The 22,040-nt window shown below is 42.3% G+C and overlaps 1 protein-coding gene across 2 annotated transcripts in view; it reads right to left on the reverse strand.

Moving 5' to 3' along the window:
• HSD17B4 (hydroxysteroid 17-beta dehydrogenase 4) overlaps positions 1–22,040 on the reverse strand; it is a 370,026-nt gene that overhangs the window by 113,320 nt on the left and 234,666 nt on the right. For both annotated transcript variants that reach the window (XM_073676923.1, XM_073676920.1), the window contains exon 17: positions 3,021–3,086. In XM_073676923.1, the coding sequence (XP_073533024.1) occupies positions 3,021–3,086 (66 nt within the window). The remainder of the gene's footprint in view (positions 1–3,020; positions 3,087–22,040) is intronic.

Consider the following 22,040-nt stretch of genomic DNA (forward strand, 5'->3'; position numbering starts at 1 on the left):
TGTGAAAAAATTCCTTGAAAGACGACACATAAGGTCAATGTCATGGCCTGCAAATAGTCCGGATCTCAATCCAATTGAAAATCTTTGGTGGAAGTTGAAGAAAATGGTCCATGACCAGGCTCCAACCTGCAAAGCAGGAGCCAGATTGATGAAGGGTACTGGTTGTCACTCATTAAGTCCATGCCTCAGAGACTGCAAGCTGTTATTAAAGCCAGAGGTGGTGCAACAAAATACTAGTGATGTATTGGAGTGTTCTTTTGTGTGTTTGTTTTTCATGATTCCATATTTTTTTCCTCAGAATTGAGTGATTCCAAAATTTTTTCCCTCTGCTTGGTCTGAAAAAAATTACCCTTACTGAGTACCACATTTTTTATCTTGATTTCTTTTAGTGTTTCTTAAAGCCCTAAAGTTGCCATTTGAAATGACTTTAGTTTTGTGCCATGTCTGTGATCTGCTTTTTTTCAACAACATTAAACAACTGAATGAACATCCTCTGAGCCCGGTGATTCCATAATTTTTTCCAGGTTTGTAGTACCAAGGACTGCCTTTAAGTCAGTCCGGTAGCTTGTATTCACCATGAAATAAAGTTGGATCACCTATACTGTGTAATTCCTCAGCTATGATTCCTGGCAACGGAGAGAAAAAACAGGATCTCCCTGTAAATAGTCTGGCACTGTCCGCACAGATTTGACAGTGTCCAGCTAACTTGGGAAACTGGAATCAGTATAAAATTACTTTTTTTGATCACAGGATATTTGTGACTATTCCTTATGAAAGGTCATTAATATCAGATCGGTGGGAGTGCAAAAACCAGCATACTTAGCATTCAGGATGGCTCCGTTGTTAGCACTGCAGCCTTGCAGCTCTGAAGTCCTGGGTTCAAATCCCACCAAGGACAACATCTGCAAGGAGTTTGTACACTGATCAAAAAAATAAAGGGAACACTTAAACAACACAATGTAACTCCAAGTCAATCACACTTCTGTGAAATTAATCTGTCCAGTTATGAAGCAACACTGATTGTGAATTAATTTCTCCTGCTGTTGTGCAAATGGAACAGACAACCAGTAAAAATGATAGGCAATTGGCAAGACCATCCCTATAAAGGAGTGGTTCTGCAGGTGGTGACCACAGACCATTTCTCTGTTTTCATCCTTTTTGGCTGCTGTTTTGGTCACTTTTGAATTTTGTCATTGCTCTCACTCCTAGAGGTACAGTAGCCTAAGGTGGGGTCTGCAAGCCACAGAAGTTGCTCAGGTAGTGCAGCTCATCCAGGATGGCACATCAATGCAAGCTGTGGCAAGAAGAGTAGCTGTGTCTGTCAGCACAGTGTCCAGAGCATGGAGCAGATACCAGGAGACAGGCCAGTACACCAGGAGATGTGGAGGGGGCTGTAAGAGGGCAACAACCCAGCAGCAGAACCTCTACCTCCTCCTTTATGCAAGGAGGAACAGGAGGAGCTGTGGCCCAGCAAAATGACCTCCAGCAGGCCACTAACATCCATGTGTCTACTCAAACTGTCAGACACAGCCTTACGGCCCAACACCAAGCAGGGCGATTGCCATTTGCCAGAAAACACCAAGATTGGCAGATTCCACATTGGCGCCCTGTGCTCTTCACGGATGAGAGGAGGTTCACACTGAGCACATGTGGCAGACGTGATAGAGTCTGGAGAGACCATGGAGAATGTTCTGCTGCCTGCAACATCCACCAGAACGACTGGTTTGGCAGTGGACCAGTAAAGGTGTGGAGAGGCATTTCTTCGGAGGGCCGCACAGTCCTCCATGTGCTAGCCAGAGGTACCCTGACTGCCATTAGGTACCAGGATGAGATCCTCATTGTGAGACCATATGCAGGTGCAGTGAGCCCTGGGTTCCTTATGATGCTAGGCCTCGTGTGGCTGACGTGTGCCAGCAGTTCATGCATGATGAAGGCATTGATGCTTTTGACTGGCCTGCCTATTCCCCAGACCTGAATCCAAATGAAAACATCTGGAACATCATCTCTCACTCCATCCACCAACGTCACGTTGCACCACAGACTGTCCAGGAGTTGCTGATGCTTTAATCCAGGTCTGGGAGGAGATCCCCCTCAGAAGAACATCCGCCAACTCATCAGGAGCATGCCCAGGCATTGTAGGGAGGTCATACAGGCACATGGAGGCTACACACACCACTGTGTATCATTTCCTTGTCTTAAGGCATTACCACTGAAGTTGGATCAGCCTGTAATTTGATTTTCCACTTAGATTTTGAGTATTATTACAAATCCAGACCTCCATGGGATATTAATTGTGATTTACATTGATCATTTTTATGTTTTATTTTTTTTATGGTTTATTGTTCTCAACGCATTCCACTATGTAATGAATAAAGATCTGCAACTGGAATATTTCATTCAGTGATATCTAGGATGTGGTATGCTGTTTAGGTTTTCATAAGAATTTGGGAATGTTATGAAATGTCCTATAAATGTCTGTTCTGTTCCTGATCTAAGGATCTGGTCTTTTAGTTGAGATGAATCTGTGCTGCACTTTATGTACACGCTCAGTAGTAAGGCCGGGCTGTGGAGTCGGAAGTCAGGGAAATTGAGGAGTCGGAGGTTTGGCTTACTGACTCCACAGCCCTGGTTTGAAGTTTGATACGACAGTAAACATATCTAAAGACAAAAATTCATTTACAGAGTAAGGCAATGACAAAAGGTAACCAAACAGGACGTGGGGCTATCATTTCACAACTACATGTTGCAAAATAAAAAATGAAATCTCTGAACGGCTGCCATAAAATGCTGTCTTGTTTTCATATGGAATCCCAAGAGTTTTAGCATCTTCATGAGAACTTCACATTTTTGCTAACTGTGCAAGTGGATGGTTCATTAAAAAGAAAAAAAATGTATGTAAAATCTATGTAAAAAAAAAAAAAAAAAAAAACACAAAACAATTCAATTGACACTTTATAAAATGGATTTTACTACAAGACTGAGAGGAAATGGCACAATCAACGCACATAATATAAATTTACCTGATCTACAGAGGTGACATCACTCGCAACAGCATCTGGGGGGCGACTGGGTGGGTTTGCAGTTTCCTAAAGTAAAGAAAAATTAAGGATCAGTAAAGTTCAGAAAATATAGGTAAAAGCAAAAGGAGAAAAATACTATTAAACCTTTCAGTTGCAAGCAGAAGTCCTCCTAGTTCTGTACAAAATTGATTCATTTTGGACCAAGTAATATATTAAGCCTTATCTAAGGCAAGTAGCACGTCTGCTATACTTCCCTTTAATTTCGCAGTATTCACAGAAAATACAGTAAGAGCCTTCCTTGTCATGTCAGCTTCCCTAGAGAGATTTCTCTTCTTTTTAATGGTCAGACAAGAGATTGCAATACACATTAGAACATGAAAAATAGAAAAACAAATAAATGGATTTTTCAAGAAACTCAGAGGGCAGCTGCAAAAATATGACAGAGCACAGTGAGTTTTACTGCGAGAAATAAATGATTATGACCCCGATACTTAGAGGGAAAATGGATGTGCCTGAAAATGTTTTACGTATGCCAGGGCTGGTTAAAGAAAATAAAAAGTAAACTTCTGACAGGATTTATATTACAGATGACATATATCCTAAACATAATATAAACACTGTAACTCTGTACATTAATGAAGGGCTTCATTCAAGAATGAATTTCAATATCCACTTATTTCTTAGCTTTCAATATTCTCAATATGATAACTCTTTGTGTGATCCGTACACCGTTCTCTGGAAAAATAAGTACAAGAACAATCTATCAACTTCTTGTCTATTGCAATAAAATAAGCAATAATCTAGACTGGTTAGTGTATGCTGTGATACCAAGAGGTTTTCTGAGCCTGTGTCAATGCAGGAAAATGTGTTCTCTGGAGTCCTGCTCTCACCAGAAGCCCTAAGTAGGTAATCATAATCTTAAAAACAGATATGATAGCTCTAATAGTTGTCAGGATAGAACATCTAACGATTTCACTCGAGGAAGAATCATTCTCCAGTTAAAGAGGTTTTCCCAAGAACAAAGTACATTTTAATCAATAGATCTTGGATTAAGAACTTCCACAATTGGATGTGTTTTAAAAAAAATGTTCCTGTGCTGAGATAATCTCATAAATGTGCCCCTGCTATGTCCCGTGCAAAGGCTGTATCTGACCGTACAGGAACATGGTCTGATCATACTACAGCTCCTGGGCAGAGGAGGACGCAAAAGAGATAGCACAGCATGGGATCACAGTCAATGCATGGTGGAAATCATCAGACTGCACTCGGATGACATCTGAGTGCAGTCTGATTTATACTGACTGACAGAATGGAGACGATGGAGATATTTCATTCTCCATCTTCTTCTCACAGTGTGCTCCGATTCCCTCATCCGAGAGAATCGAATGACACTATGCTGACACTGTAGTCAGAGTTTGATCAGAGTGTCATTTGAATAATCAGCCCGATTCTCTCGGATGAGAGGGGGTTATACACAGATGGACAGGGGATGATATTTCAGAGAAAACAGAAAAAGAACTATAAAAAAGGAGTAAAACACAGAGACAAAAGCACAGTTTTGGAGCTGGCCAGATACATGAATGCCAATGAAAACAGAGCTCACATCCAGCCTATATTACAGGGAGAAACACTCATAATAGAAAAATATGAAAGTAGGATCAGGCTGAAAACTACATATTACAGGGGCTGAAAATGGATGAAGGAATGAAGAATGCAAAGTGATACTGTGCAATTTTATTAAATAAAGTTAACCATTTTTCTTAATAGTCTTCTTTAAAAGTGTTCTACTATTGCTGCTGTTGCGTCCGTGTAATTCTCTCTTTTGCTAGCTGCCTACTACTTCTGACAGATCTAACACCACACTTCTCCTGGCGGTGTCAGAGGTCTCTGCTTCTTCCTTACGGTCTCTCTTTGCTTGACAGCTGCCACAGAGAGTTTTTTGTGCCTGTACTATGGAAGCAACACGCAGACCTCCCAAAGTTCATCAGAAGCAAAGTTAGAGCCCAATAGAAGTCTATGGTGCTGTTACTGTGGTTCTGATTAACTCTCGACAGGCCAAGGGTTGTGTCTGTAATATGGATGCAAAAAAGTGCTGGTATTACAGTAGTCTAAAAGAAAAAAGAAAATATCAGGAAGGGGGAAGAAAGATGGAAGATCAGAGTGTGAAGACAGGGTAGATTTCTTGTCTTCAGAAAGGGCAGATCACACAGGCTGTATATATTGAGGAACACACACACACAACGCAGCTTATGGATAGGTGGCCGGGGGAGATTACACAGGCTGTAGATATTGAGGAACCCACACCCTATGCAGCTTATGGATAGGTGGCAGGTGGAAATCACACAGGCTGTAGATATTGAGGAACACACACCCTATGCAGCTTATGGATAGGTGGCCGGGGGAGATCACACAGGCTGCAGATATTGAGGAACCCACACCCTATGCAGTTTATGGATAGGTGGCAGGGGGAGATTACACAGGCTGTAGATATTCAGGAACACACACACAACGCAGCTTATGGATAGGTGGCAGAGGGAGATTACACAGGCTGTAGATATTCAGGAACACACACACAACGCAGCTTATGGATAGGTGGCAGGGGGAGATTACACAAGCTGTAGATATTCAGGAACACACACAACGCAGCTTATGGATAGGTGGCAGGGGGAGATTACACAAGCTGTAGATATTCAGGAACACACACAACGCAGCTTATGGATAGGTGGCAGAGGGAGATTACACAGGCTGTAGATATTCAGGAACACACACACAACGCAGCTTATGGATAGGTGGCAGGGGGAGATTACACAAGCTGTAGATATTCAGGAACACACACCCTATGCAGCTTATGGATAGGTGGCCGGGGGAGATCACACAGGCTGTAGATATTGAGGAACACACACCCTATGCAGCTTATGGATAGGTGGCCGGGGGAGATCACACAGGCTGTAGATATTGAGGAACCCACACCCTATGCAGCTTATGGATAGGTGGCAGGGGGAGATTACACAGGCTGTAGATATTCAGGAACACACACACAACGCAGCTTATGGATAGGTGGCAGAGGGAGATTACACAGGCTGTAGATATTCAGGAACACACACACAACGCAGCTTATGGATAGGTGGCAGGGGGAGATTACACAAGCTGTAGATATTCAGGAACACACACAACGCAGCTTATGGATAGGTGGCAGGGGGAGATTACACAGGCTGTAGATATTCAGGAACACACACAACGCAGCTTATGGATAGGTGGCAGGGGGAGATTACACAGGCTGTAGATATTCAGGAACACACACAACGCAGCTTATGGATAGGTGGCAGGGAGAGATTACACAGGCTGTAGAAATTGAGGAACACACAATGCAGCTTATGGGTAGGTGAGAGGGATAGATCATACAAACGCTGGAAGAAAACTGCAAGGTGAGCACAAAATCACAGTCCTCAACACCAGTGTCTGTCAGTACAAGACAGAAGAGATCCTCAATTGTCTGTTAAAGGAGAAATCAGTCCATGAATGAACTTGCGAGGACTAGTGAAGACAGGAGTATTCTGAACTCAAAGGCCTCACATGTGTTACTGGTAGTGAGACATCCACAAGAGAAAAGTCTAAAATTTTAAAAGTCTGTATATTGACTTGCTAACATTATTTGGTACTTGCCTCCTGATATGCTTCCCACGCCGCACAAGAGCACTGATATTATTAGCGCTGCCGGATACTCTATACAACGCCGTCTTCATACATTTTGATACGTCGTGTCTGATTGGCCCTTTTCCACCGAGCATGGCCAATAATACTCTTCTAGTCTATTGTGTTTGTCAAGTGCCCTCTGATAGGCTAATTTTGTGGCGCATGCGCATCGATACCCTCTAGGCTGCTGCTCACTTCCTATGACGCCGTCCCTATGCTTCATCCCTGCATGTGGTAACCTTACTTAATTAATTAAATTTGTAATATCTTTGTATATAAATGATGAACCTGTGAACCTCCTTTTGAGTCTCCCTCCCTGATGAAGCCACACTAGAGGTGGCGATACGCGTGGGGTCTCCAACTCCTAAACACCTATTGACCTTACTTCATTTCAGGTATTCCTCCTGGCTGCATTTGCTCTTTTTCCACCATGTTCATGTGACCTCATCTATGGCTTGCAAATTCTCTTGCATTATGGCTTGTTTCTACTCTATGTGACCTGCCTTTGATACATCTTTGTGGTCACTATTTATATTATATGGTCTGTGGTTTTTGGAGGAGGGGTGTTTTGCCCTATTATGGACTCACCTGTTGGAATTAAATTGTTATAGAATGTGTTGCTTTTTAAATGTTTTAAAATTGTTCCTGTTCATCTTTTTTGTCTAATAAAATTACGTTATTATATTTTGTGGTGATCCCAGTCTCTAAGTACACCGCTTTACATTCTTTTGTCTAGATATTGAGGAACACACAATGCAGCTTATGGGTAGGTGGGAGGGATAGATCACACAAACGCTGGAAGAAAACTGCAAGGTGAGCATAAAATCGCAGTCCTCAACACCAGTGTCTGTCAGTACAAGACAGAAGAGATCCTCAATTGTCTGTTAAAGGAGAAATCAGTCCATGAATGAACTTGCGAGGACTAGTGAAGACGGGAGTATTCTGAACTCAAAGGCCTCACATGTGTTACTGGTAGTGAGACATCCACAAGAGAAAAGTCTAAAATTAGGAGAAGGCTGCAAACTGCAAATCAAGGGTACTGAAAATTAAGGATTGATTACTGGAGCTTGAAACTTTTCAAATCATGAAAACCACTAACATATGTAAAATGATATTTTTGTTAAATGTGTTAATATTATTTAAGCCTATAGCCCATAGATGTAAAGGCCTGGTTCACACATACCACAGAGTATGAATAGGAATTTTAAAAGGGTTTGGTTCCCTGTTCTTAGTGCTGTGTTTGGCGGGTTGCGTAGCCATTTTCCTAGTCCGTAAAGTTTTCATTTTTTGGTCAATGGAGTTGTGTGATGGCTTATTTTTTGCGGTGTGAGACAAGGCTTTTATTAATACCATTTTGGAATACATATGACTTTCTGATCATCGCTTGTTTTTTGTGGTATTGTCGCAATCAAAAACATAATTATTGCGTTCCTTCATTTTTTCCGCTTATGGTGTTTACCAATCAGGTTCATTTTTACAGTGGCGACCAAAAGTTTTGCATTCTTTTTTTAAAGTGTGATTACTTCTGTCTGATTGTTGTGATGCTATTTTCCTGGTGATTTTAGTAAACCGAAAGCAAATGTCTGTCAGCTATAAGGACGAAAATTGTGTTTGACATTGTTTTATCCCTTTATGTGTTAGTTTTCAACATTTGCTGGGCCAAACGTTTTGTATATTTCGTCATGGGTAGTCAAATTTTGCCTAAAATTTATTTTGTGTGTGTGTTTTTAGGCTAAAACATGGCAAAGACAAAACCAAATTTATCACCAGATGTCAGGAAGCTTATTATTCTGAGAATGAAGTCAGGCAAAAGCCAAAAAGAGGTAGCTATGGAATTAAACTATTCTCAGAGTGAAGTGTCACATATATTAAAGAAAGAAAAAGAAGGTTATAGAACAGCTGACACTGTCCACTTCTGGTCTAGCTGACCTAGAAGTGGACGACCACGGAAAACTTCCTCCAGAGTTGATCACATTATTAAGAAAAAGTTAGATGTACATAAAAGTGCTGTACAGATTTCGCACAAAATGAATGAAGAATATGGGGTTAAAGTGAGTCACCAAACTGTGGCGCGACAGCCAAGAGCAATAGGGTTGAATGCATGAGATCCAGTCAAGAAGCCTTTCATCTCTGCAACGAACCGGAATGTCCGACTTGAGTTTGCCAAAGAACACATCCAATGGAGAGAGACAGATTGGTCTAAGGTGTTGTGGTGGGATGAATACAAGTTCAGTCTGTTTGGTAGTGATGGCAAGCACCATATATACCGCCCAATTGGAAAACGCAATGATGTAAGGGACCAAACACCTACAGTGAAATATGGGGCTGCTTTTCTGCTTCTGCCATTGGCCCTCTGCATAGAATTGATGGAAATATGAATGCTACCATGTACAAGGATATACTGGAGAATGTAATGCTGCCACATGGTAAAACCAAAGTAGGCAGGGGATGGAAATTCCAGCAAGACAATGATCCCAAGCACACCTTCCATTTAGTCAAAAATTGGTTAGCAAAGAAAAATGTTTGCCTGTTGCAATGACCAAGTCAATCAACTTATTTATACCCTTATAGAGCACCTTTGGGATGAGTTTGGCGACGGGTTGGGGCCCGTACCCATAGCAATAAAGATGAATTGTTTGCAGTGTGTTGTTAATGCCACTGTCAGAGTTTGACAGCGACATATAACAGGTTAACAATCGCGCCACCCGAGATTTTTAGACGCAGGTCCTGGCTGTAATACACAGCCCACCCTTGGGGTGGGTTCAACCCATGACCACACTCCATACACCCACTTCCGACTTGCGCAGTACATGTACGGTGCATGTCGTAGAGAGATTAACCACTTTACAGCCTGTGCCGTATTAGTACGCACAGGCTGTAATCCCCGGTTCAGTGAAGGCTCCGGCGCCGAGGAACCGGGCACATGTCAGCTGATTATTACAGCTGACGGCCAGGTAATGTTTGGAGTTTATTGTAGTTAAATGGGAAGAAAAAAAAATCAAATAGTTGATATATACAAATGTCTTCCAACGTTTGGAGATCAAAGAACAGAAATGTTCTACGTGCATTTAATTATCAGGCAGCACTTGCAATACCTTTCACCCAGGATACCTCCAATGGCATCAGGCTAATAGGTTATGGCACTGCTTCAAACATCAACCTTGTTGTAAAACACAAAGCGACACATTATACATTTTTACTACCCAATTTACTCAGATAAATGAAGCAGTAACCAGAAAATTGAGCCAGGAAGTAAAGTGGCCCCTTTTCTAAGCTCATGAAGCGGATATGGATTTCTAAGAATGCTTTATGTTTTTATAACCTGGAAACAGCAGCATTCACTGGTGTATTAATAACAGATGGAAAGACAATTATCTGAAACAACTTTGGCACGCAATTTTAAGATGCAAAAATAACATTCTTGAGTAGATAAACTATTTAAATAAAGACTACATGTTTAAGTTTAATTAGGGAATCATTGCTCATTTGCCCATAAAATCACGATGTGTTGGGAAAATAAATTTCGCTATTCTCTTTGTCAAGAAAATAAAACCTGCTGGAGCGTATTTCTTGCAAATGGGTCAATTTTGGGCCATGAACTGATAAATTAAGTTCTGCATATACCCAGAGGGAATACATAATTTGAAATGGAAAGCAGACGTCTCGTATAACACTACCTGCAGAACCGCGATATACTGAAGATATTTACACTCATTCAGCTAATTACAGTATTACCCAGTTTACAACCGCAAATAATTACACATCTGTAGAATGGGATATTGAAAGTTCAATAGCAGAATTGCATCTACACCATTAGGCTTGATTCACAGAACATTTGGCATTACTTGTGTCCATGATTGTGGAGCTTGTGCAGAATGGGAAGCATTAGACAAGTCACTGTAAATGCTGCTGATGTTCATATTTGTGTCGGTGCTATAGGCATTCATCTCTTACAATCTGCACAATTCATTGGTTGTCGAATTTGACTGTAAAAAAGTATATAATTGTTGGTAAATAGTCATAAATTTCTTTTTTACATTAATACATTAACCTGTGCAAGGCCAGGCATTTTGGGGTTTTTGATACACGTGGTCTAAGAATTCTAAAAATGTATTAAAATTTTGCTTCTCTTTAATAACACATACACATATATACACTGCTCAAAAAAATAAAGGGAACAGTCAAATAACACATCCTAGATCTGAATGAATGAAATATTCTCATTGAATACTTTGTTCTGTACATAGTTGAATGTGCTGACAACAAAATCACACAAAAATCATCAATGGAAATCAAATTTATTAACCAATGGAGGCCTGGATTTGGAGTCACCCCCAAAATTAAAGTGGAAAAACACACTACAGGCTGATCCAACTTTGATGTAATGTCCTTAAAACAAGTCAAAATGAGGCTCAGTATTGTGTGTGGCCTCCACGTGCCAGTATGACCTCCCTACAATGCCTGGGCATGCTCCGGAGGTTGCGGATGGTCTCCTGTGGGATCTCCTCCAGGATGGCACATCAATGCGAGCTGTGGCAAGAAGGTTTGCTGTGTCTGTCAGCGTAGTGTCCAGAGGCTGGAGGTGCTACAAGGAGACAGGCCAGTACACCAGGAGACGTGGAGGGGGCTGTAGAAGGGCAACAACCCAGCAGCAGGACTGCTACCTCAACCTTTGTGCAAGGAGGAACAGGAGGAGCACTGCTAGAACACTGCAAAATGACCTCCAGCAGGCAACAAATGTGCATGTGTCTGCACAAACGGTTAGAAACCGACTCTATGAGGGTGGTATGAGGGCCCAGCGTCCACAGATGGGGGTTGTGCTCACAGCCCAACACCATGCAGGACGCTTGGCATTTGCCACAGAACACCGGGATTGGCAAAGTCGCCAATGGCGCCCTGTGCTCTTCACAGATGAAAGCAGGTTCACACTGAGCACATTTAAAAGACGTGACAGAGTCTGGAGACGCCGTTGAGAGCGATCTGCAGCCTGCAACATCCTTCAGAATGACCGGTTTGGCAGTGGGTCAGTAATGGTGTGGGGTGGTATTTCTTTGGAGGGCCGCACAGCCCTCCATGTGCTCGCCAGAGGCAGCCTGACTGCCATTAGGTACCGAGATGAGATCCTCAGACCCCCTGTGAGACCATATGCTGGTGCGGTTGGCCCTGGGTTCCTCCTAATGCAGGACAATGCCAGACCTCATGTGGCTGGAGTATGTCAGCAGTTCCTGCAAGATCAAGGCATTGAAGCTATGGACTGGCCCACCAGTTCCCCAGACCTGAATCCGATTGAGTACATCTGGGACATCATGTATCCCTCCATTCACCAACGTCACGTTGCACCACAGACTGTCCAGGAGTTGGCGGATGCTTTAGTTCAGGTCTGGGAGGAGATCCCATAGGAGACCATCCGCAACCTCATCAGGAGCATGCCCAGGCATTGTAGGGAGGTCATACAGGCACGTGGAGGCCACACACAATACTGAGCCTCATTTTGATTTGTTTTAAGGACAATACATCAAAGTTGGATCAGCCTGTAGTGTGTTTTTCCAATTTAATTTTGGGGGTGACTCCAAATCCAGGCCTCCATTGGTTAATAAATTTGATTTCCATTGATGATTTTTGTGTGATTTTGTTGTCAGCACATTCAACTTTGTACAGAACAAAGTATTCAATGAGAATATTTCATTCATTCAGATCTAGGATGTGTTATTTGAGTGTTCCCTTTATTTTTTTGAGCAGTGTACATACATATAAACACACACACAGTAGGGAAAAAAAGTATTTGATACACTGCCGATTTTGCACGTTTTTTCACCTACAAAGATTGGAGAGGTCTGTAATTTGGATTGTGAGAGACAGAATCCCCAAAACATACAGAAAAAAATCACATTGTATGATTTTTACATAATTCATTTTCATTTTATTGCATGAAATAAGTATTTGATACAATAGAAAAACAGAATTTAATATTTGGTACTGAAACTTTTGTTTGCAATTACAGAGGTCAGGCTTTTCCTGTAGTTCTTGACCAAGTTTGAACGCACTGCAGCAGGGATTTTGGCCCACTCCTCCATACAGATCTTCTCCAGATCTTTCAGGTTTCGGGCGGTCGCTGGGCAACATTGAGTTTCAGCTCCCTCCAAAGATTTTCTATTGGGTTCAGGTCTGGAGACTGGCCAGGCCACTAGAGGACCTTGAAATGCTTCTTTCCAGGATGTCCCCCTGATAGCACCATGGAGGACGTCCTTCTTATCCTTACAGGGACAGGAAACACAGAGGGGTTAAAAGCCCTCCCTTCCCTCCACCCCTCAGTGTTTTTCCTGTCCCTGTGAGGAAAGGAATGGAGAGGTGTGGTGCGCAGAAGTGCGTACCTGCATGCGGCCTCAGGGGATCGGGTGGCTCAGAACTTCTCCTTCCTCCTGTGAAGCAGCCTGCGGCTGACACCCCCTGAAAGCGGGGTTCCTCAGCCTGGTCAGTGCAGCGCTGCTCCTGACCCAGGAGCCGCTTCCCTCCGACGAGGGCTCTCGGCTCCGGCACCTGCCTCCGCACCTGGTTCCGGCCACGTGTGTGCGCACTTCCGGTGACGTCATGGGAGTGGGTTCGAGGCAGAGCGCGAAATTTGAAAGCGGCAGTCGGCGTGGAACGCAAAAGGAAGGGAAGACATCAGACAGGTAAGTATAAAAGCGCTTGCTTGTGTCTGGCTTCCCTGCTGTGCTGGAGACTACATGATGGAGGATTTGGGAAAGCCATGGCTGACGCTAGGGCAGAGTCCGTTAGATTTGCAGTCAGAAACAGCGCCTTATCTAATGCAACTAGACTTGCTAACTGGTTGAAAACCTGGTCTGGGGATAACCAGTCAAAGAATAAATTATGCTCCATTCCTTTTTCGGGGGATAGGGTATTTGGGCCAGTATTAGACGACATCTTAGAAAAAGCGTCTGATAAAAACAAAGGGTTTCCCGAGGATAAGCCTCAGAGGTACCAGCCCTTTCGGAGAGCCCGCCCCTCACATAAGCCAGATTATAAGGGTAAAGGAAAGTCCGGGAGATGGAGTTACCCCAAGGGGAAAAGGGGCAGAGGGCCCCCCTTTAGTTCAGCATCCGGTTCGAGGAAGCAATGACGCCATACGCGTTGGGGGACGTCTAATGTCGTTCTTCAGAGGCTGGCAAAAAATATCACAGAATCCTTGGATTCTAAAGACCGTATCCTCAGGATACAAAATCGAATTTGCTCAGTTACCCCTGGAGATGTTTATTCTCACCAATCCCCAGCCAGTGTCTGGTACTTCACCCATGTGGTTGGAAGTACAGAAACTCTTAAAAAGAGGGGCCATAAGTCCGGTTCCCCGGGTAGAGAGGTTCCAGGGACACTACTCAAGACTCTTTTCCATCAGGAAACCCTCAGGGAAAACCAGTATAATAACAAACCTAAAACTGTTAAACCACTGGGTGAGATACAAACGATTCAAGATGGAGTCAGTTTGGTCTACTATGCCCCTGATAGACAGAGGGGCCGTGATGTGTACCTTAGACCTCCAGAAAGCGTATTACCATGTCCCCATCCATCCCATCGATCAAAAATTTTTGAGATTTGCTATAAAAGTGGGAAATCAGATCCACCATTTTCAATTCAGATGTCTCCCCTTTGGTCTAGCCTCAGCCACTCGGGTGTTTACAAAGCTGATAACAGAAGTAGTAGCCCATTTAAGATGTTTGAGAATCATAGTCCCTTACCTCGACGATTTCCTTTTGGTGGGGGGGTCTCGTCAGGAGCTTCTAGACCATGTAAGGATATCCATTTCCACCCTCCAAGAATTGGGTTGGCTGATAAATTGGGACAAATCAGACCTAGATCCTGGGGAAAGAAAAAACTTTCTGGGAGTTACTCTGGATTCTTGCCTAAGAACCTCATTTCTACCTGTAGAAAAGCAGAGGTCACTGAGGAGAGAGATTATTCAGTTTCCAAGGAATCATTGCTCCATCAGAAGCGCAATGAAGATCCTGGGACTGATGACTGCCAGCATTCCATGTGTCAGATGGAGCCAGTTTCATGCCCGACATCTACAAAGAGCTGTTCTGTTGACCTGGGACAGGCGGCAGATATCCTTGGACAAAGTAATGCCCCTTTCCAGAGTGGTAAGAAGGTCCCTAGTATGGTGGACGCTTCCAAAAAACCTCCAGGTGGAAGTAGCTTGGATCCCCTCTCCAGCCATAGTAATTACAACTGACGCCAGTCAGTCAGGGAGGGGCGTCCACGTAGAGGGGAAGCTCTTTCAGGGAACCTGGTCCCCAGAAATTCGTGCAAGGTCCTCAAATTATCGGGAATTACGAGCCGTGTGGGAAGTTCTCCGCCATAACAGACCATTATTTCTGGGAAGACATATAAAAGTCTTGTCAGACAACACAACAGCGGTGGCTTTTCTGCGACATCAGGGACTCCCAAGACACCCCTTACTGCAGAGCCTTTCTACAAAGATGTTTCTTTGGATAGAAAGAATAGCCCTATCTATAACAGCTGTACACTTAGCAGGGGCTCAGAATCAGATAGCAGACTTCCTGGGCAGACGAAGTATATGTCCCACAGAGTGGGAACTGAATATGCAGGTCTTCCTCGACCTTACGCATCGTTGGGGTTCTCCAGAAATAGACTCCTTCGCAAGCAGAGAAAATACCAAGGTCAGGAGATTCTATTCCCTTAATCCGCTAGACAATCCGGAAGAAATAGATGCCCGATCCCAGCAATGGAACAGGGGCCTGTTGTATGCATTCCCTCCGTTAGCTCTGATACCGAGGGTACTAAGGAAAGTGCAGGGAGACCAGGCAAGGATAATACTGGTAGTACCCTTTTGGCCGAAGAGGAGATGGTTTCCTCTATTGGCAAAGATGGCACTAGAAGACCCTGTCCAGCTTCCCTTGAGGAAGGACCTTCTCCATCAGGGTCCTGTGTTCTACCAGGAAGTAGACAGATTGCATCTTACGGCATGGATACTGAAAGGTAGATCTTGAAGTCCAAGGGACTTTCTGATCAGGTAATAACAACCCTACAGGCCAGTCGTAAACCGGTGACCTCGTCCATATATAGTAAAATTTGGAAAAAATTCTGCTCAGAATGGGGAGATTCAGCTATCGATGTTTCTAACCCAATTATCCCTAAGATTTTGGATTTTTGCAGGCCGGGTTTAACAGGGGTTTAAAACCAAGTACTCTAAGAGTCCAGGTCTCTGCCCTGAGCGTATTCTTTGATACGCAATTGGCAGCGAATCCTTGGATAGCTAGGTTTTCCAAGGTGGTTCAGAGATTGAGACCATGGGTTAAGAGATCTGTTGCCCCCTGGGAAAACAATCTTGTACTTAATGCTCTTTGTAAACATCCATAGGAGCAGTCCAAGGACTTGACTATAGGCAAACCTTTAAGACAGCTTTCCTGGTAGCAATTACAACAGCTAAAAGGGTGGGGGAGATACAGGCCTGATCCACAAAGGACCCGTACTTACAGATTTATGAGGATAAAATAGTTCTTAGATTCGATCCATCCTTTTTACCCAAGGTTGCTTCTACCCATAATATAAATCAGGAAGTGGTACTTCCATCCTTCTGCCAAAATCCTAAAAATCAAAAGGAAGTCTTCTTCCATTCCCTGGATGTTAGACAAGCAGTCATCACTTATTTAGAGGCCACCCAGGGTTGGAGAAAGGATCATAACTTATTTGTCTAATTTGGGGGTAGAAATAAAGGTAAAAAAAAAAGTCAAAAAAGACAATTGCCAGGTGGATTAAGTCTACAATAGGTCTAGCTTATGTGGCAGAAGGAAAGTGTCCTCCTGTTGAATTGAGGGCTCATTCGACTCGATCAATGGCCAATTCTTGGGCAGAGAGAGGGGGGGCCTCGGTGGAGCAGATTTGTACGGCCGCAACTTGGTCTAACCTAAGTACATTTTCTAGACATTACAAGCTAGATGTGGTAGCCAGTCAGAGAATGGCGTTTGGTAGGAAAGTTCTCCATGCAGTGGTCCCACCCTAAAATCAATACTTTGGTATTCTCCATGGCGCTGTCAGGGGGACGTCCTGGAAAACGGTAATTAGTCTTACCGGTAAATTGTATTTCCAGGAGTTCATCCTGACAGCACAGTTAGTTCCCTCCCTTTCATGTAATATACAGTGTGAAGTAACATTGTTATATAGTATTGTAATAAAAAATTTTTTGTTTGCTGCAACCATCCTGGTGTGGTACTTAGAAATAACACTGAGGGGTGGAGGGAGGGGAGGGCTTTTAACCTCTCTGTGTTTCCTGTCCCTGTAAGGATAAGAAGGACTTCCTCCATGGTGCTGTCAGGATGGACTCCTGGAAATACAATTACCGGTAAGACTAATTACCGTTTTCTGAGCCACTCCTTAGTTGCCCTTGCTGCGTGCTTTGGGTCATTGTCATGCTGGAAGACCCAGCCATGACCGATCTTCAATGCTCTTACTGAGGGAAGGAGGTTGTTGGCCAAAATCTCACGATACATGACCCCATCCATCTTCCCTTCAATACGGTGCAGTCTTCCTGTCCCCTTTGCAGAAAAACACCCCCAAAGCATGAAGTTTCCCTCACCAGGCTTCACAGTTGGGACAGTGTTCTTGATATTGTACTCATCCTTCTTCCTCCAAACATGGCAAGTGGAGTTGATACCAAAAAGTTATATTTTTGCCTCATCTGACCACATGACCTTCTCGATGCCTCCTCTGGATCATCCAGATTGTCATTGGTGTACTACAAACGGGCCTGGACATGTGCTGGCGAGAGCAGAAGGACCTTACGTGTCCTTCAGGATTTTAACCCATAACGACGTAGTGTGTTATTAACGGTAAAGTTTGAGACTGTGGTCCCAGCTCTCTTCATGTCACTGACCAGGTCCTCCCATGTAGTTTTGGGCTGATTCCTGAACTTTCTCAGAATTCTTACCACACGAGGCGAGATCTTGCATGGAGCCCCAGATCACGGAAGATTGACAGTCATCTTGTGTTTCTTCCATTTTCTAATCACTGTGCCAACAGTTGTTGGCTTCTCACCAAGCTGCTCGCCTGTTGTCCTGAAGCCCATCCCAGCCTTGTGCAGGTCTACAATTTTGTCCCCGATGTCCTTAGATAGCTTTTTGGTCTTGGCCATGGTGTAGAGGTTGGAATGTGATTGATTGAGTGTATGGACAGGTGACTTTTATACAGGTAAAGAGTTCAAACGGGTACAATTAATACAGGTAATGAGTGCAGAGTAGGCTTCATAAAGAAAAACTAACAGGTCTGTGAGAGCCAGAATTCTTGCTGATTGGTAGGTGATCAAATACTAATTTCATGCAATAACATGCAATTTAATTATTTAAAAATCATACAAAGCAATTTTCTGGTTTTTATTTTTAGATTCTGTCTCTCATAGCTGAATAAAAATGAAACGCCTCTCCATTCTTTGTAGGTGGGAAAACTTGGAAAAATTGGCAGTGTATCAAATATTTATTCTTCCCATTGTATGTCAAAAAATGTGAGGACATCTGTGAATTTTGGGCCGTTCGTGAAAAATTTAATAGTATGTTGGCAATCCTGGTGACCCCTCCTTACACCACAAAGTTATGCCGCTGTACTTTCCAATTGCATGTACATTTTGTCCTAATAATTTACTTTTAGTACTGTTGTCTTTTTTTTCTTTTACCGAAAATTGTTCATGTAGGAAAGGTGCTCATTAAGAAGCATGCAAATATGCCATCGTAACATTTATGTGCATAAACCTTGATCTAGAATTCATAATTCAGTCTTCTCAGTATGGGGAGTATTTATTATGCAGCACAATACAGAGTATGAGCACTGGAAGTAATGCCTCTGTGGGGAGCACGCTTTCTATAACTTAATCCGAAAGGAACAGTGCGGACCTTAACATTTGATTCATATGTACAAAAAACACTACATAAAGTTCTGAATTTAGACTTAACTAAAGCATTAGTACAATGAGGATATACAATTAAAAGATGATACTGTACAACAAAATAATATTTCTTTAAGCAAAACTGATTTTTAAAACCCAATGACTTGTCATTTTTTAATACCCATTCACAAAGTAATATTGTTACATATTTCGAGACTTTACCCTCGAACCCTGAAATAATTCACATCTGAAATCAGAAATGGAGTTTATTCAATACGCTCGCAGCAATATACATGTAAAGCAAGAAAGAAACACCAACCATTACTGTATTCTTCTAATAATAAAACCTACAATGACAATGGGGAAATACACAAAGCAAAGGTCCACAAGAGAATCCAGATTCTATTTACAGTCTGCCTGGTCTCTGCAGAAAAGCTGAATATTTTATATCTGTCTGGTGTTCTGCTCCCTTATTGTGCGGCTCTGTGGTAGCAGCATTAGGAATTAAGTTTGCCGTATGAAGGAGGGGAAAAGAACATTAACAGGATCCTAGCTGTGCAGTCCTATTGTCACAGAGATAATAATTCATTGCAACTAGCTTCCTTGCTTGCAACTTTTCATTAGATATGCTTTACTAATAATTAATTGGATAATTAGTGAACAAATCTTATTATGTTAAAATTTAAAGGACAGGAAACCAACTGATGCGTTGGAAAGGCTACGTCCTTTTATTCTGTAGGTTTTCTGCCCTTGAAGGGCGGATCCACGCAAGCTGTGGGTGCTGTCATGCGTGATAGGAAAAAGTGGATGTCCTATTGATATCCATAGATACAGGTGCATCTCACTAAATTAGAATATCAAAAATTTATTTCAGTTCTTCAATACAAAAAGTGAAACTCATATATAGAGTCATTACAAACAGAGTGATCTATTTCAAGTGTTTATTTCTGTTACTGTTGAAGATTATGGCTTACAGTCAGTCAATGAAAACACAAAAGTCATTATCTCAGTAAATTAGAATAATTAACAAAAAACACTTGCAAAGGCTTCCCAAGTGTTTAAAAAGGTCCCTTAGACTGTTTCAGTAGGCTCCACAATCATGGGGAACACTGCTGACTTGACAGATGTCCAGAAGGCAGTCATTGACACACTCCACAAGGTCCCAGAGTTCCAATTTTCATTTGGAAATCAAGGTCCCAAAGTCTGGAGGAAGAGTGGAGAGGCACACAATCCAAGCTGCTTGAGGTCTAATGTGAAGTTTCTACAATCGGTGATGGTTTGAGGAGCCATGTCATCTGCTGGTGTAGGTCCACTGTGTTTTATCAAGATCAAAGTCAGTGCAGCCGTCTACCAGGAAATTTTAGAGCACTTCATGCTTCCCTCTGCTGACAAGCTTTATGGAGATGGAAATTGCATTCTCCAGCAGGACTTGGCACCTGTCCACACTGCCAAAAGTACCAATACCTGGTGTAAAAACAACAGTGTCGCTGTGCTTGATTGGCCAGCAAACTCACCTGACCTTAATCCCATAGAGAATCTATGGGGTATTGTCAAGAGGAAGATGAGAGACACCAGACCCAACAATGCAGACGAGCTGTAGGCTGCTATCAAAGCAACCTGGGCTTCCATAACACCTCAGCAGAGCCACAGGCTGATCGCCTCCATGCCACGCCGCATTGATGCAGTAATTGATGCAAAAGGAACCCCGACCAAGTATTGAGTGCATTTACTGAACATACATTTCAGTAGGCCAACATTTCGGATTTTAAAATAATTTTTCAAGCTGTTAGAAAGTATTCTAATTTACTGAGATAATGACTTTTGTGTTTTCATTGGCTGTAAGCCATAATCATCAACATTAACAGAAATAAACACTTGAAATAGATAACTCTGTTTGTAATGACTCTATATAATATATGGGTTTCACTTTTTGTATTGAAGAACTGAAATAAATTAACTTTTTGATGATATTCTAATTTAGTGAGATGCACCTGTATAACCAATTAAAGCATATGGATGACATGAGGGGGCTTCCAAACTGGGAAGAAAACCCCTAAACAAAACTGAACATTTCAACGTATTCAAAACCACAATTAGGAATTTTGTTAAATCTTAAGGTGCTTTGCAGTAATGAAAGCATTTTCCTAAAATGTTGTTTTAGCCCAATTTTTTTCCATTTCCATAAGGGTAACCGGAGAAAATGGACCCCAAAATATGTTGAACAATTTCACCGGAGTACGCTAATTCCCCATATGTGACAAACTACTATCGGAGCACACGACAGAGGAAGGGAAGGAGCACTATTTGATTTTTTTAGTGCAAATTTGACTGGAATAGATTGTGGAGGCCATATCGTATTTGCAGGGCTCCAGAGACGCCAAAAGTAGTAGAAATCCCCCATAAGTGACCACATTTTGTGGTGAGCATCTTGGACCCACTGGTGTTTCACAGAGTTATACATCAGTTGGTCATGAAAACAAAAAATTATGTTTGTTTGCACAAACATGTTGCTTTTGACCCAAATATTCCATTTTCACAAGGGTGAAAAGAAATAAAGGATTCCATAATTTTTTTTGAAATCCCTCCTGAGTACACAGATTACCCATATGCTGTTGAAAACTACTGTTTGAGCACATGCCAGAAATAGGAAGGCTAGGAGAACTAATGAATTTTGGAGCACAACTTTTGAATACAGTATATTGTGTACACTATGTCGCACTTGAAGACCCCCTGAGGTGTCAAACAGCAACACTACTCACAAATTACCCAATTTTGGAATTCATCTAGTGATGTAGTGAGCATTTTGAAACCACAGGTGATTCACAGAAATGTATAACATACAGTTCTAAAAATGAAAAAATTATGTCATGTTACTAAAATATTACTTTAACCCCAAATTTTACATTTTAACAATGTTTAATTGGAGAAAATTGACTACCGTATATTCCGGCGTATAAGACGACCTGGTGTATAAGACGACCCCCCTACTTTCCTGTTAAAATATAGAGTTTAGGATATATTCACCGTATAAGACTACCCCTTTTCCAACGCATACCAAACACCGGTAAAAATTAAAAAAAAACAGATTTGAATTTAACATGGTCCTTTTTTAATTTAAATTCTTATGACATGCAGGTATATAGCAGGAAAACTGTCACTCATAAACATATTAAAATAGGGGGGACCCCACGTCATTTTTTGGGGGGGTCCCCCATTCTAATAGCTAATAAAGGCTAGGTATTCAGCTGGGGGCTGATATTAGTAGCCTGGGAAGCTCCGTGGGTATTACCCCCTTCCCAGACTTCAAACATCTGCCCCAGCCGTCTGCTTAACCTCCGCTAGAGACTATAATGATGGTGGATCCCACGCCAATTTTCTTTTTAAAAAATCCTTTATTTTAACACTAAATGACAATTGAGGGGTTAATAAAGATGCAG

This window comes from Phyllobates terribilis, unplaced genomic scaffold (assembly GCF_046119375.1).
Source record: "Phyllobates terribilis strain yellow unplaced genomic scaffold, ASM4611937v1 Scaffold_1__5_contigs__length_1240528914, whole genome shotgun sequence".
Classification (NCBI taxonomy): domain Eukaryota; kingdom Metazoa; phylum Chordata; class Amphibia; order Anura; family Dendrobatidae; genus Phyllobates; species Phyllobates terribilis.